At 39.4% G+C, this 17,976-nt stretch overlaps 1 protein-coding gene across 5 annotated transcripts in view; it reads left to right on the forward strand.

The window, feature by feature from the left end:
• Window positions 1-17,976, forward strand: part of CSMD3 (CUB and Sushi multiple domains 3) — a 578,955-nt gene that overhangs the window by 252,205 nt on the left and 308,774 nt on the right. For 3 of the 5 annotated variants that reach the window (XR_013988260.1, XM_081012460.1, XM_081012461.1), the window contains exon 7: window positions 14,332-14,649. The exons of the other annotated variants lie outside the window; for them this stretch is intronic. Coding sequence is in view for 2 of the 3 variants with exons in the window: in XM_081012460.1 (XP_080868586.1) it covers window positions 14,332-14,649 (318 nt within the window). In the remaining variant the exon portion in view is untranslated. The remainder of the gene's footprint in view (window positions 1-14,331; window positions 14,650-17,976) is intronic. 5 annotated transcript variants of the gene reach the window in all.

Consider the following 17,976-nt stretch of genomic DNA (forward strand, 5'->3'; position numbering starts at 1 on the left):
CTGATCCTTTTCCTGGCTATATCAGGCATCTATCTCACTGATTTTTGAATTTCAACTTTTGTGGCCTTGGGCGGGAACACCACTGGAATACGAAAGCCCTCTGAAAATCCCAGCCACAAATATGAAGCAGCTACCAAATTGGGGTAGATGCACAGCCACACCCTCAAGGCAGGAAACTTAATGGGAGTGCGAGCTAGGATCAATAAGCCATCATGTAACATCCCAGGCTGCTTGAGGAGAGGCTCCTTTCTGCTCCTGCGTAAGCTGAAGAACCACAGGAGGTGGCACAGAACGCAGTGTCTGAGAGGGACCTCTAATGACCCTCTTAGAAGGGAAAGCAGGACTGGGGTTACTTTTAATAGGCATCACAATCCTTTCTTCTTGCATAGGAGTACTAATTACAATCACACAAAAGGTCCCAGGCCTTGAAATGGCGCTCCCACCTCAACAAGATGGCGCTCCTGCCAAGGCAAAATGGTGCTCCTGCCAAAAACTAGTCAGGAACTAACCTATCCCTGTGACCTAAAATGGCGGCCGGAATGAAACGGGGGTTTTCCCCCCACCCTTAACAAATACCCGACAAAGCTAAAACAAAAGGGGCACAATCAAGGCAAGGAGAGGGAACTCTCACTGCAATGAAACCAATAAAGGACCTAACAAGCACTAATAGAGCGACAATTACAATTGCCCAAAGTCACGTATTAAGCACAAGGCTGCTGCTGCAGCCGGAACACCAGCTGCTGCAATGTGAGGGAGCAATAAACAGGCAGCAGCAAGCTCCACAACAGGAGTGCCTGGGGGCTGGAGCCCCAGAGGGGCAAAGCCACACTAGAAGAAAGGGAAAGGGAAGGGAAGGGATAGGGAAGGAGTAGAGGACAACTCAAAAAGGAACAATAAAAGGCAATAACAAAAAGGGGGAATAAAAAATGGAAAGAAATCACCAAGATGATTCGTCGAAGGTAAGTCTCTTGACTGCACAAAGTACACGCTGTTAGCTTGTTCTGAATGCATGAGCTGAAAAAGGAAGCTCTGGGTCACGTGTATGGGTATAAATAGGTCCCTCGATCCATTTGGACTCCCTCCCATTGGCCAGATTGAACCCAAAAATGAGGGACCTACCAATCAGGTGTTGTGGCTATCCAATCTCACCCACCCACAACACAGGAGGTCAGTCTCCAGGTCTCACCTCAACATGTGCCCTCTTTTAGGGAGGACACAATTTCTCTAAATACACAACACATATTCAATTAGTAAAGAAGGATTAATGGAAATTTGCTTTTTTCACTCTTTTTACTGCTTGACTTTTTAAATCAACTATTCAGTCACATTAATCTTTTACTTATATCTGTCCTGTTTGATTTTTAATCAAATAGAAGGAAAGGAAAACTGAACCAAGCTGTATTTCAATTCCAGGAAGTCAACTTGAAATAGTTGTGCAAATTTATCTTGTTGAACATTACTAAGAAATGGGACTTGCACATTAGGTGTGGCACAAAATTGCTCTGCAGAATTATACCATAATCTATTTCTTTTACTGTGTTCACAATAACAGCCAGTATCTGAGAAATTGTTATGAAAATAAATCATATCCCCATACTACATTCTAATGTGTATAGCGATGTTCAAAGGGTGTATAGTTAAGTGCCAAACAGAATTTACAGTCAATTTCACTGTTATCCCCAAACATTAAAAGGAAAATGAAATGTAATGGAGGTTGTTAAAAATAATTGCCCTGGAAACTGCGGAGTAAAATCATTATTTGACTTTTTTCATGTTGTCAGATAGGAGTGCTTTGCTGTTATATCTTAATTTGAATATTTCTTAATTTGTTTTGTATTTTTTTATTTGCATCCTGCTTTTCTTCCTAGGAGCTCAAACACACACACACACACACACACACACACACAATCTGTGCAATACATTAACATAAGAGACCATGATATGACTAAACAAAAGCCTGTTCAGGCATGTGTTTTAATCTGGTTTTTAGTTTATTATTTTATGTTTTAAAAAGTTATTTTTTTTTTACTGATAATTATATTCTGTTACTCTTTTTGTAAATTGCTTTGAGGTTTTATTATAATCAAATGGTATATAAATTTTGTGAAATAAATAAATGCCCATGGTCACCACTGCTTGCCCTTAGTGATGAGTGTATCACTTTCCCAGGCTTCAGTTAACCAAAGTCTTTCTAATCTAAACTGTCAGAAAATAGCTCAGTTATTTTCAATCCCAATTCTAGGCCCTTTCAAAGCCTGCTGCACTTTTAAGAAATTGCAGTTTTCATGAATCCCCGCCTCTAATTTGCTGTGAACCCCCATGTTTTCCCCAAAGTATCCATGAGCCCTCATCCCTTCTCTAGCTCATCAATTATGCTTGCCTTGATAAATACCGCTGGGATTTACTTTCAGGTATAGTGTCATTGAACAGAATGATGCGCTCCTGAATAGACACATAAAGACCTGCATCTTTTCCCTATTGAAAATTTATTACAAACAGCTTGCTCCTAGCTGCTTTAAATTAAGGCCTTTTCCTTTTGCCTACTAACAGCCCTTTTGCCCTTTTTCTACATTTTGGGTTTTGTTTGCTGATTAACTTCCAGTCTCATAATGGGTTCTGATGAACTTCAAAGGCTCGATGACCTCTTTGTGTGTTATAGTTTATCTTCCTTTTTCTTTTTCGAGTGTGCGTGATTTCTAACAGATCGATGCCTCTTCCGTCCTGAGACTTCTCTCTCAATCTGGATAGTATTCAACAAAACTCCACAAAAGATCTTAAACATGTATTTTATTGAAGTTCACAAGGCACATGGACTCACATTCCAGTAGGCTGTCCTTTTGGCTCTGAAGAAATGTGGTTAGGAAGCTCTTTATAATAAAGTTCTCTATGGAGTCCTTGTAAGAACAAGTAAGTTTGCCTCTCTTCCTGAGCTTGCAAACTGAACTAGGTTGCAAAGGAGAGAGGGAGGTTTCCCCCACTCTGGGCAGAGCCAATAGAAACTAAAATATTACTGTGCCTCCATTTCCCAGCCTGTCTTGAGATCTGGAAAGGGAAAAGGCGCTACCTTTTCTTAAAGGGGCAACATTAATATTCCTTCTACCTAATACTAATACACTGATTTTCTATCACTAATTAAATGAACCCTGTGAGGGCAGAACAATGTCTCTTCCTGCAGTTTTTTTGGACTAGGAAATAACATATCTCAGCAATAAGCCACCAGGAGCAGGATACCTTAGCTATCAGCTCTCTGCTTCTTACTTTCTATAAACGATCCAGCTTCCGAAATAAAAAAATAAGCAAAAATAATTTATATCTGATAGGGAGTTCCAGCTGTTTCCTTATATTTCAACTATGGGCATGTTATTACTTGCTGCTGAACTTTCTGGCAAATGTTGTGTGTTTTAGTAAGCAAATGACTTGAGGTGGAGGGAGAAAGTTAGCTGAGAAGGCATGGGAAGAAACTACAGTAAAAGTTAATAATTTATTCTTTGGAGATGCCGTTTTATGTTCTTGGAAGATTCTGGGTTTTCTACTTCAACTTCTTTGAGATACTGCAGTGTTCCAGTTTACAATGCCAGATTATTTACCATCCTCTTTAGAAACTGCTGAGTTTAGTTAAATCTTCTCATAATTTTACATACCTATGGAGTGCACTAATTTTGCATGCATGCATGTGTACAGCCACACATACACACTCAATCTACCAGTGGCACTCTAGGCATAAACATTTGCCTGTTATCCTTAAAAAGTTATGCATTTATCTTTCCACTTACTACAATCCTCTGAAGATAAATGTACACACAGTTGCCTCTGTTAAGAAAGGGATTTCTTGGATACGTTTAAAGAAGCAATCTCAATTTTAAAATCAAAACTTCACTGTATGAACCGCATGCATAAAACTTCAGTGGTTCCCAAGTGCTATCTGTAAATATGGGCACTCCAATCTAATGGCAGGGTTGTATCTGCAATACGTGTTTGAATGCACATAATATTTGTTCTGCCCATACACATTTGTTAAGGATGCAAGTGTGCATGGGCAAGCAGGGGAAGAAGTGCAGATCAGGGGGAAATCATCATTGTTATTTTATTGACAACTTTATTGGTTTTTCACTTATATTTTACAACCATCCTTTTTGTACACACCAATATTCACAATAAACAATTTGACGCACTGAACATTCCAATGTTTAACATGTATGCATAAGCTAAAGAGAAAACAAACTCTGCAGGAGAGTCTCTGACAAATCAATAAATCTTATTAAAAACAAGAATAAATAAAAAAGCAGTCAATAATGATATAGCAGTATTATTTCCCCAATCCATAAAGTCATGTGGCTACTTTTGTGTATCCACAAGGACTTTCAGCATATGTTTCTCAAACAGTAGTTCTCTATGAATTAAAGATGCATGGGGAAGTTTTATCATATTGCACAGGAAATGCTGCTGGTGAAAGGGGGCAGGGATGCTAGAATTTCGCTGGCATGCCAAATCCTTCGGGACATCTGGATGTTGGCATCCATTTGTCCTGGGAGACAATGGAAGGGTATGCCTTCAGAGGTAAACTCAACCCATTGGAGAGTTACTGTTCCTCCTGTGGCTGTAGAGACCATGGGAGATATGTTTTGTTGCAACTGGGGCAGATTAAGATGTCCGGTTGTGCTGCTGCAAATGCACCATGATGTTTCTTCTCTCTTCACTCTTCCCATCAGTCATTCCTCTTCTGGTCCCTGCTCTGGATACATGACCTGACTGCTTGTCTCCAGGCACTGTGATCATCTGCAGGAATTCACATATGGCTGGGTTAATGTAGCCCAGCCTTCATGTCATGTTTTCAGACATCTTTGTAACACAGATTTAGTCTGCCAACAGGCCTGGTGCCAGAAGCCAGGTCCTTGTAGAGCATGTCCTTAGATCATCATCATCATTTTAAATTTGTACACCACCTTTCTATCTCACAATACTCAAGGCAGTTTACAAGCTGAAGAAACAAAAAAATGTACATCTTATAACAATCTAATGCAATACAAAAATGTGGTAATAAACATAACTTTAAAATAGGCAGCCTCCATCAAAAAAGTAACATTCAACAATCATTAGAATAGTATAAAATAATAATATCAACATATAAAAGTTAAACAGAAATCCACTCAACAGTTACAATAATATCTAAACTACAATCAATAAAACAACGGCAAGCCACAGTACATAAAACAATACAATACACATTGAGAAGCAGAGGGTAGAGCAAGGCAGGTGGAAGGAGACCTTGCCTGATGGAGTCTCTCCCCTCACAGTTCTTCCTCCAGGAACAGCTTCCTTATGAGGAGATCCAGGGCTGGAGGGTGGGGCAAGGCAGGTGGAAAGAGGCCTTGCCTGATGGAGTCTCTCCCCACAGTTCTTCCTCCAGGCACAGCTTCCTTCTAAGGAGCCCCGGGCGAGGGGGTGGGGCAAGGCAGGTGGAAGGAGGCCTTGCCTGATAGAGTCTCTCCCCTCACAGTTCTTCCTCCAGGAACAGCTCCCTTATGAGGACTCCTAGGGCCCGAGGGTGGGGCGAGGCATATCCTGCCATCTTCCTTTCTGTGGATATGACCAAGCCTGCATAGATGTCACTTAGACAGGAGTGCGAACATGCTGGGAATGTGAGCTTTGGGGAGTACATATTTGTTTGAGACCCTATCCTGCTTGTCAGGAGGTCCTACATACGAGTAGGAGTCTGGCAGAGACACATGCCTGACTGGCATGTTCTCTCCCTCCTGGTCGTTCGGGAGATTCGAAATCTTTCTCCAGCCCGAACATCACAGCGACTGATACCTTAGAGGCATCAGCACACTTCAGGATCAGCAGAGTATAGGCAGTCAGTGTACAGACTCGGTATCACAGCATTTGTCTAAACTACGTTTATTTACATATACACACTCGGAGCATCATAACTCAGCTCCTTCCTCTTCAGCACCAGAAAGCAAAGAGAAAGGACAAAGGACAAACTTCCTACATCACAGAACACAATAATACAAACATCCTGTCTCCGTGACTTCCCACAATGTGGAATGAAAACATACACCGTCATGTGATAAAAACAATCCCATGACTGCAACACGGGAAAAGAATCCCAACACTGCTATGTGATGCCCAAAATATTCTTGACACAGTGAACATGGAAAGCATTGAGGCGTTGCTCCTAATGGGTATAAGTTGCCCATAACTCACTTCCACAAAACAGCATGCTCAATATACAAGCCCAGTAGACCATATTGGTGTCGGTCATTAGCATCAAATTCTCCCATAACCTTTTGGACAGGCGAGCCGTTGCTGTAGCTGCCTTGCCAATACGCTTGTCCAGCACAGCATCAATGGAAAGGTTGCAGGATTAAAATATACCTCTTTTAATATAGGGTGATGATAGATAGCAAACACAACAAAAACTATACAACAGGCAATTGAGAATTTTATTGGGCAGATTTGAGTATTCCAAATGGTCAACATTTTTCACTGTCAAGTCCCCCTTGTAGTAGGTTAGCCAAGTTAACTGAATCAGAGATGCCTCAGGGTGAGCAGGCAGCATGACAAGCATTAGTTATTGCTTTCGTAGTAAATGCAGAGCAGGGAGGACATGTTGCACAGGGACCAATGGATCATTGCTACACAGCTCAGCTACACATTGCTACACAGGGATTTACACAGCTGCAAATAAAATGTTTTAAATGTATTGCAAAGTGAAATATACAACTGTGACACTGGATGGTGACAGCGAGCTATGCAAAATTCAATGTGTTTTTCAAAACGTTTTTTAAAAAAGCATTTTCACATTGTTTTTTATATGTGTGTTGATTCCACCCAGGAATTCTATTAAATACAAATTTAAGTTATTTTGCCGTATGTAAGCGTGTTGACTATAATCAAGAATTTACAGGATATAGAAGCAAGAATGCTAAACATGTGAGAGGACAGGGAGAGAGACATGAGAGATCACTTGTTGAACAGGTGATAGTGGAAACTGCACTCATGAATGAGAGTACAAAGAGAGCAAGGGAAAGGAAATGAAGATGATTCCCCGCCCACCCCCATATAGCAAGAACCAAGAGAAGACTTAATTTTGTTCATGCAGTGAGGAGTCAGGTAGTTCTGAACCAAAATGGAGGTTAGAGTAGGGGTTTTTTTGGGTGGGAGGGTTAGGGTTTGCTGATAGGCAAATAAACTGGCAGACTGGCAAGTGCAGTAGTCAGAGAGCACTGGCCTGGTTGTCTGAGCAGTAGGAAGACACTTCCCTTCCAAACTTCTTTGAAGAAATAACACCTTAGAGGATCAATCAAGCAAAATGGAAAAAAGGGGGGGGGGTTAGAATTGTTCAGCGCATACTGTGGAACAACAGTTTTAGCAAAGGAATACATGAATCTCATGAAAACTTTCAATGCCACTAGAATGAAGAAGGAAGGAATAATCAGCAGTGACACAAGGAGGAAGAAGATATCTCAAGAAGGAGAACAGACATTTTGACATGCCATTGGAAGTCTCAAAGTTAGTGGGGATGACAATTAACTAAAACATACCAGTTTCTAGGGTAGCAAGAAGGCATTGGATTCCATTTTGACCCATGTTGGTTGCATGCAGTGCTGTTTCTGTTCCATTGAACTCTGGCTTCTGACAACAATTATGTTTTTCATCTTGTTGTCAGCCGTGAGGGAATTTTTAATTAATTGTGCTATTAATTGGCATCATTATTATGTTATCCCACACTGCTCATGTCAATGCGAAGGCCATTCATTTCAATGCAAATGAAACACAATGAAATGGGGTGAAGAAAACACATCATCAGTTACATATCATTGACTGATTACATATTGTGGACTGATAGCAGCAGTAAATGCCAATCATATTTGCTGGTTTGATTTCCATTCTGGGCATTGGACGCATAAGCAAATGACAATTTCTGCTCCATTTTGCATCTGAGTTATCTGATATCCCTACTGGTTTCTGCATTTTTCTAAATAACAATAATTGGATGCATTCAACTATAAAAATTCTTTGTAATTTATGCTTGCTTAACTTCTATGCACAGCTTACATGAAATAAATTCCCCATCCAACAAAATATAAATATGAAAGTAACTGGACAGAATTTTACAGAATTGAATGTCCAAAATTCGGTGCATAGTGATATGCATGCGCAAATGTTGGTAACCCTGCTTCACATGATAAAGCTGGTAATCAAAGACACTAGGGGAAAATATGATGTTTCAGGGACTTAGCAATCAATAGTTGATTTTCTATCAATTATTTAGGGAGCCATACTATCGGTTCAGAGTAAGGGGCAAGGTTTTGGAAATAGGATGGGCTTGGTATCTCAGCATTCCTAGGAGGCCTATGGTACGAAGAGGAGAGTCTGTAATATAGAATACACTTGAAAATGGGAAGAAAACTGCTTTGTACTGTATGCCTTGATTCCTCTCACCTGCCCTAAACCATCAATACTTTTTTGTGTTGGAAGTTAGTTCTCAGTTCTGCATAACAATATTCAATATACCACGCTCTGCGTGTTTGGGGATAGGATTTTGCAAATAAGGGCTTTCCCCCCATGCTATGATAGCATTGATTGTACTTTAGCAATGTAAAAATGAATAGCAGAGTCATTTGCTATTCCAGCAAATGTTCCAGTGTTAGGTCCTCCCCCCCCCCCCAAAAAAATAATTCTTCTGGTCAATTTTTTGTTTTTTGTCTGTTGCTTTCCTGTTGATGGCACAAGAACATTCATTTCATTTCACATTTCATGCAAAATAGATCCTCATCTGTGCATGTAAATGCACTATCGGCTTAGAATTTCACTTGAAGATTGTGATGTTTCTGAAGAGAAGAAACACAGGTTTGGCTTCTGTGGAAAAACAACTTTGCTTCCAGGCCTTCCTACTGCAAATTCAGTTTGCTTTACCTGTAAAAAAAGCCTGCCAACCCTAGTCAGCAAATTAGGGGTGCACCATAGTTCCATAGCAGAACACAAATCTTGCATGCAAACCCCAGCATCTCCAGGTCGGGTGTGGAAATAAATATTGGAGAACCACTGTCAGTCAGTTTAGAGAACATTGAGCTAAATCGACTAATTGTCTGGCTCAGAATAGTGTTCATATGTTCACATATAGTCTATGTTTATATTCAGTATCATGTGATATCTTGACTATAATTTGCATTTCACTTAGTAAATTTTGGGACAGCACTGTGTCTCCACAATTGCCATTATTTGCCACTGTTTTATAACAATGAAGTTTGATTCAGTAGTGCAACATGACTTTTCCTATAGGGGCTTATTGCTTGAAAACCATTTCATAGAAATAAGCATCCCTTTGGGAAACATTCTGATCATACTATGAAAAGACCTATCACATTATGAAATATGTCTACTGCAATTCTTCTAAATCATACACATTCATAATTAATTTGTCCTGCTCTTTGGGGTAAAAGATTAGTAAGTTCTGTGTGCATTCCATGTATTTTTTGCAAACACTGCCAATAGAATGGCTTAATTTATAATAAGCAGATTTGCCATGAAGGTGGTGCTGTTCGGCACTTGTACTGGGTTCTGTTTGACAAGGTCAGGGCAAAATGCTGTTGTGAAGTTTAAAAGTGCTGCAATTGGGAGCAGTTGTAAAGCCAAGGTCCCCACAGTTCATTATCAACATTCCAAGTCTATCTATAGTGACCTTAGTCATTATCCATGTTGTGTAATTAATTATACTGCACTTTGACATTGTTCAGAAGAAGACAGAAGAATATTCAGGCTTCTGGCCAATTGTTCCTTGGTGAATAAAACAGATGTTAGAGCCTTCTTGAGTTCCTTAACACACAGTGGATGTTCTATTATGGAGGGTTTCAACCCATTTTTGTAACCCAAAATTATCTTCTTTTTCAGTCACCCTGTGTTTATTTTCTGTCCCACCATTTCAATCATATACAGTCATCAGTTTGCCATTAATTCAATCTAACATGCACCAAACTTCATGATTAGCTCTGACCTACACAAAATAAGATCAACCAAATTGAGTGCAGACCCTCAGCTATGAAGGGCACATGATTTACACCCAGAAGGTTCTTGGTCCAATCCCCAGCATCTCCAGTTAAAAGAATCAGACATTGAATAATACAAATACTCTCTCTGTCAAGACTCTGGAAAACTGCAGCTAATACAGAGCTGGGGGGTGGGGAATGTCTGACCTGGTAGAAAACAGATTCTGATGTTCCTAATATGGGCTGCAAGGTGCTGTAAAAATCTGCCTGTTTTTGAAGTTCCCAGAAGACAGGATATGAAGGAAGATTATCCAGTGCATCCTTCCTTAACCTGGTACCCTTTAGATGTTTTGGACTACAACTGCCAAAGGTCTTCCTATTATCACCTGCCAAGTGCTAGAAAAGCTACCTGTTTTTGCTGTTCCTGGCAAATTATTTGTTTAATGCCCATCATTCACACTAAGGCCTCGGGGTGAGTTGCAGCATTAAACCACAGTACTAAAAAACAATTTAATACAACTTGCACAAGAAGATAGTACAAGAAGTTTATCTAATCCAGCCTTCTCCAACCTGGTACCTTTCAATAAGCAATAATAAACATTAATCACACTTTGGATTAGCCTCAATGGCTATGATACTGCCACCTTTCAGCCTCAGTCAGTATGGTTGTGCTGGCTGAGGATTATGAAAATTGTACAGTAGTCCAAAAACCTTGGAGGATGCCAGGTTGTGGAATGCTCATCTAGTTACTGGTATGACACCATTCATGGTTGATGGACTATGCTAAGCTTTGTAGGTTAGAAGCTGAAGAGACTTACGTTTGTGTTTTGGCAAACATGTTAATCAAGCATGGTTGCTGCAAAGTTGAGACTTTCAAATGAAAAGTTTTACATACCGCTCACCAGTTTCACCTTTCACCAGCAGGTATTAGAAGATTTCTTTGGTGGGACCAAAGCAGATACTTGAGTCCAACATTTGCCTGTAAAGATAACACAACTAAACAACTAAACAACAACAACATAGCAAATTATATAACTTGGAAGTAAAATGGACATTTCTGAAGTTCCCAAACAGTGCATTCTGCAGTTTCCCTTCTTTGTTTTCAAGTTTATAGAATATTATTTTAGTTGCACTCTTCGTAAAGCACTTTGTCTTGATTCTATTTTCAGTGTTTTCTTAGACTTTAGGAGAAAGCTACACATTCAGCAGCATATGAGGATAGCAGATTAGGACCAAGCATTGTAGAGATACGATACGATATCTTTATTGTCATTGTCCCATGCAGGACAATGAAATTGAAAAGGACTGACTTTGTCTGAAGCAGGAGCTCTAGTTAGCTGTGTGTAGGTGTTGACTTGTATTACAAACAAGCCTGTTGCCATTACGAGGAAAAGTTAAATTGTAGTACATTCCTGAGAATATTTATAGAAAATTTTTTCTATGTATCAATATGGATGACCAGATTTTCTGGAGCCAATTAGAAGAAATGCTAGACAACACTAGAACAAACAACATTCATGAAACAGAAAGAGTCTTAGCATTAAACTCTGAGACTTGCCGTTTGTTTGTTTTACTTATTCAACAGCATATATATATATATATATATATATATATATATAGTTTAATCATCCATAACTTCTGAGTGGTTTACCCAAAATATGAAATGTTCCAATAAAAATATTGAGAACATTAAACATTAAAAGCAAGTTCACCTAAAACAAAGTATCAAAATATAAGTCAGTCCAGCATCTGTTAAAATCACACACACAGAGAGAGAAACAAATTAAATCGCACATTAAAATTGCATGTCTGGGAAGGCTTGCCTATTTTTAAAAAAGTATTTAGAAGCTGCCAAAAACAAAACAGAGAAGGTTCCAGCTTAATATCAATGAGTAGGGAGTTCCAGAGAATCAGTGCTGCCACAAAGAATTGATTCCGTGCGAGTGTGGGGCAAACATTTTGTGGCATGTGTAAAACAGTCAAGTCGGCATATGTGGGTTAAAGTGATTCTTTAAGTAGAATAGCCCCAAGCTATTAAGAGTTTTATATACCAATAGTAACGCTTTGAATTTGACCTGGTACAAATCAGCAGCTAATGTAGATCTCTGAGCAGAGGATTAATATAATCTCCTGCACTAACTGCAGTTCCCTAACCACTAGCATGAAAAGTCCTGCATAGTTGGAGAGGCAGGGAGAGATGACACCTGACATGCTGACTGAATAAGTCTTAGAGTTACTGCTAGAATTCCCTGTGTAAAGACAAGATAAGTCAACAGCCATAGGATGGCTGCAGGAGGGATGGGCAATGAGCACAGTGAAAAGGGGATGGTAAAAACTCTGGATGGATGTGAGGCAGTACTTCAGATATGTTTGGGAATATGGGAGTAAATGAGCTGGACCTCTAATCTCCATACTGCCTCGGTAGCCAAAATGGCAACCTTTCAAATGTTGTTGGACTACAACTCCCATCATCTCTAATCACTGGCCATGCAGGCTGAGGCTAATGGAGTTGGGAGTCCCAACAACATTTTGAGGACACCACATGGTCTACCTCTGCTATAGTTTCTGGATAGGGAGGAGTGTCCAAAAGACTTGTGCAAAATTGTGTATAAATTATGCAATTTATAAATATATATCAGGTTGCTGGAAGCATCAGAAGCGTAAAACAACAACTTAAATAAGTGGAAGGATGTTAAACAAGCCTCCAATTTTTCAAAGTAGACAAGACATTTTAGTGGGAGGTGGGGAAATATCTGACATTATGAGTTGGCATCAAGTCCACAGAAATTATGCCTTCCTTGGCACTGGATTTACATCTGGATATATAAAAAGTATGGGATAGACTCAAATGGGAGAACATAGATGTGGAGAGGACTGTATTTCCACATCTCACATTCCTTCCCTATACTTGGCTCACTCAGCAATTTTTGGAACTCCTGTTTGTTGTGACTGGTGATGGCAATACAGCCAACAGAGGTAAAATGTGACAGACTGAAGTCACTGCGGAACATCTAATTTTGTTTTAAACACATACAGGATATCATGTTCTCCAAAAGGTTTCTAGAGCTAATTTTCTAAACATTGTTGAACCAAATGTTGCTTTCCATTCAAGCTTTTTGGTGATTTTTTTTTTTTTTTTTTTTTTACAAATGCATACAGTGAATGACTCTTAAGAATCCAATTCAGCAAAATCAACACCTTGAACTGTGAAACTAGAATAGAGCACTGATGTGACAGATTCCTCCAAACTGACCCCAGTAAGGAGGAAAAGCTCCAGCATGCTACACTAGCTCAATGCCTCCTCAAAAGTTTGATCCCCCCAAAAAACAAGTTATTATATGCTCTGAAAAATAATTTGAGGGTGAGGTGAAAATTATGTATAACATGCAGACTATACACTTTGTATACCAGATCTACTCACATAAGAGGACTCTTTTGTATTTAGACTACAGCTCAGTCCTCATTTTTATTTTCTGCTGAGCAGCTTAAAGAGTTTTGTCAGAAGATGGGGATGCATGGTACATAATCCTCATGAAGACTCCTGTAGCATTTCCAGAGTTGTTTACCCCTCGGTCATAGCATGGCTGCAAGCTCTTGACATTGCCTGCTTGCTTTAGTCCAGCCCTCTCATTTGCCCCACTGCCCTTAGGCATTCCCTAGGCAAGCATCCTTTGTATATATGCTGAGAAGAGTGGAAGGAATTAACATGAGTTGGTTGAGCCCTGTGTGGGTCCTTTCATGCCTTGGCTCACAGTGAAGGATTATACCCATAGTTTTATATACATCGTTTTAAGTACAAAAAAGCTTCAGGTATGCAATTCTAAAAGGGGGACAGATAAGTTTGCATTCAATTAATTATTTTTAAAGTAGCAGATCAGTTAAAATATGAGTACTGTTGTTCATTATTTTTTAGACCTCGCTGGCTTTTATGTGTTATGTTGGTTTATCCATGTATACTTAAATATATATATATAATACTGTTTTCAGATGAATTTGACAGTGAGTGATAAAAGGCCAACCTGTTGCCGACCTACTGGTACCACTAATAAATGCTGCATTGTGTTCTTTTCTGGTCACCTTTTCCATTAAACTGTGCTTTGTGAGTGCTATGGTTGTAGGTACACTCTGCTTACTGATGTGCAAATATGTTCTCTTGAGTACAGCAGATTTTGTTTTAAATAAAGAGCAATTGAGTTGCCTCTTGCCAGTGTCTTTAATGTGGCAAAGAGAGGGACATTTTATCTGATTAAACTGAGCAAAAAAAAAAAAGAAAGAAAAGAAAAGAATACGCAATTCCAAAGAAAAAAGTTAGCATCCAGTGCTACTGTGTGTCCCACAGGTTCTTCTTCTTCCACTTTGACCCAAACTGCCTGCACTGGTGAGTTAGAGGAGGATATTGCGGCAACTGCTGGTGATATTACGGTTGCTAGCACATCTGATGATGTTACTGTATCCAGTGTTACTACTGTCACCAGCCCTAGAGTTTCCGAAGAGCAGCGAGTCCAAGCTGTGAATCTCAGAAAATCAGATCTGGAACTCACCACTTCCAAGGAGTCGCTCTCCCTTCAACCAGCAATTACCCAAAGTACAAGAAGACGACCAAGAAATGCTGAGCAGATAGAAAGACCTAAAGAGCTTGCAGTTGTTACACATAGAGGTATTGGATGTTATTTTTCTTGTGCCCATTTAGTCTACAGCCATAGATGTGTTGCCTACACTAATTCTCCCCCACTCCTGTCCCCCGATTCCCTAAATGAAAGGGTAGGAAAGGGTAGGTTATGAAAGAAAAATTGGAAGTGATGAGATCAGCATTCGGGGTCTAGGAAGTGGAGTACTAAATGCTACTGGGACTCTGGATCTGTGTCTAGAAATCCAGGTGTCCCTCTAAAAAGTAGGAGAGATGCTCATATTGGAGGAAGACAGCTTCCACATCAAGGCCACAGAAAATTAGCTTATTGTACAGACAAGCCACTGCCATTAAGTGGATGCCATATGACCACCATATTGGTGGAACTGACTCTGTTCAAGCAAATAGTGTTGATTTCAAATTATATAATACTTTTGTAAATTTGGTAGAGTAAGAGAGATACGGAAATGTACATGGCAATAACATAGTGCTGTTCAGTTTGTCATATAAACTTACGGCAGTTTTAACTTGCCCTGTTATGCTCCTTAATGAAGGAAGCAAAGAACAGACCATTAATTAATACAGCCTCAGAACTGAACAGCTTCAGAAAATGCTTCCTTAATCTTAAGATTATTTCAAGAATCACAATATTAAAAATAGTATGGAAGTGCAGTGCCATTTAAGTTAAATATGCATTATTTAAAATGTAAAATATTTAATTTTTAACTAAAGGAAATAGTACAGCCTGATCTAAAAATAGGTTTTATGGGAATGATCCCATAATTTGAAATCTTTTGTACGCATTTTTACCTTGTTTTTCAAAATAAATTATTAGGACAGCCTATAAAAGAAAGTAAAAATGCAGCAACTGAGGAACATCCTAAAAGAACAGTTTACAAGCAGCATGAAGTCATTAGCAGAGATATAAACAGGTCAAATGAAAAGTCCTGAGAAATTTAAAACAAAAAAAAACAAAAACCATTTGTCAGGCGCTGAAATTGAACCCAATACGCTTTCCTGGGAAATGCATACCATAGTCATGGCACTACTACTGAGAAGTCCCTTTCCCCAGTAGAATAATCCATATTTGAATGGGTTGGATCCAGAGTTAAACATGGGGAATGGGGCTGATGGAAGTTGACTTTGCCACTCAAAGCCAACCAAAAATGCTCACTGGGTTCAGGGGACCCTGCTAGATGGGGTGGGCTGTGGACCAGAGGGCATATAGGGAAAGGGGATGGCCCCAAATCATGCAGAGGCACTTTCCACTAGAGGAATTCCAAAGTTGCCTTTGCCTGATTCTTGGGGGGAACTCCGTTCTTCCAGTTGCACAAACCACAAATGGGCCCCAGCCCTCTTGAAGAACAGTTTGGAGTCTGGAAGTCTGCCATGGGACTTAGTAGCAGGCAAATCAGCTTCCCTCAACCCCATTACTCATGCTTAACTCTGGATCCAACTCTATGAAAGTAGAATGTGTATGTATGTATATATATATATATATATATATATATATATATATATATATATAATAATAATAATAATGCCAAATATTGTAAATGGTGTACTATTTAAGGAGTAGATAGAGAACAGTTCTAGAGGATAGAGTTCTTCAATAGCAAATCATACCAAGGAAAAATGCTTGTGCAATGTGCCTTTTTCTGACCATTAACTACTGCCATTTCTGTACCTTTAATTTTAAGAAGTTTATGGCTTCCTGTCACCTCTGTCTAGACATCTGGCTTTGGTGATACCATATATTTGCAACTTTTCCTTTATCTTCTGTGGAATCTCTACATTCCTGCTCTCTGTTCTTTTCAAGATTCTTGTTTTAGCTGCTGCATCTTATGTGCTGATTTTACTGATTTAAAGTATTTAGCATTGTGTTGTTTTATAAAAGAAAAATGTGCAGATTTATAATCTGAAAATGTTAGCATACATGTATTTAGGGACCTGGCTGCTGGACTTTGAGTGGGAGACATTGATTGTGTCATGCCCACAACTCTGTGTTCATTCTCCTATAGTACAATATGCAGACACATCTTTGCGTCTGTTTTTTTTTTGGCTGCTGAGTTAATAATTCTGTTACACGGGTTCTGCTAAATTCCACCTTTAATGTTCTGTTTTTCCTTCTCTCCCTTAACATCTCTGTTAGCTTAATTCCTTAACAGATTTTTGCCACAGGGGTTTCCATCCCAGTGGATGCATGTCAGTGATAGCTGGAACGTTCTCTCTGTGTAAGCATATGGTGGGTCCTGACTGTTGATCCCCGCACAGAGGACTTTCACAGTTGTCTTTCCTGGCAATGTAGGCACCTTCCTAACAATATCAAAGATTTTGTTTCATTATACCACATTCAAGTTTAAATGTAACACGCACGCACATTTTCCAGTCCAATGTTGGATGCCATTAAAAAAATAATAATACATGAAACCAAAACAGAACAAAACACTCAATGACAATTCACAAACTTCTGAAGGGCTATTAATTATCATTATTATTATTTATTCAATTTATACACTGCCCTTTACAATTCTATTTTTCTAGAAAAGGAGGTGCCGGAACTCACCATGAATGCCTCCCTTGTTCTCTTATAATGGATAACAGTGAGTTCTGGCTGGGGGGAAAAAGCTGTGGCCCTTTATCAAATTATCCCAGGGCAGTGTACAACGTTAATATAGCTCTGCAGGATTATATTTTCCCCGTTCTCTTCAGTATTGGGAAGTATTTTTGAGGTGCCCTCCAAATGTTGTTGGACTCTGACTCTCATCAGCCTCAGCCAGCATTTTCAGTGGTCAGGAATGATGGGAGATATAATCCAATGACATCCGAAGGACACCAAATTGGCTCTCCCTGCTCTAGGCCATAATCTGTGGACTTACAAATGCAGCATAGTTGGACCCTGGAGAAAGTAGGGAAATTATTTATATGATTATTAACATGCTAAAGATGGGGAGGAGATGAAGGGTGAATTCTGCTGTGCAAGAAGTCCATTCTGCTTACGCATGGACACCCCTAGATACAACCCACATTATTTATTTAATGCTTTTATTATATAAAATTATAATGTAGCCTCAGAACACATTTGTGCTGTATGTTGGTTTTGTTGATACAGGCTGTGAGGCAAATTCATATATAAATACTGTGTGCATTTAGATTAGATTGTTTCATTTGCATCCTTTCCATTCTGAAAGATGGTGTAGATTGAAATTATTCCATTTTTAGCCTCACACCAATCCTGTGAAGCAGGTTAGCTCGATTGGTGAAACAGGAATTCAAGCTTGAGTTTCCTTGGTCCAAGTCCATCACTTTATCATATTGGCTCCTGGTGCATAAACAAGTGATCAGAAACTAGTGACT

This window comes from Podarcis pityusensis (assembly GCF_964106645.2).
Source record: "Podarcis pityusensis genome assembly, chromosome: 7".
Lineage (NCBI taxonomy): Eukaryota > Metazoa > Chordata > Lepidosauria > Squamata > Lacertidae > Podarcis > Podarcis pityusensis.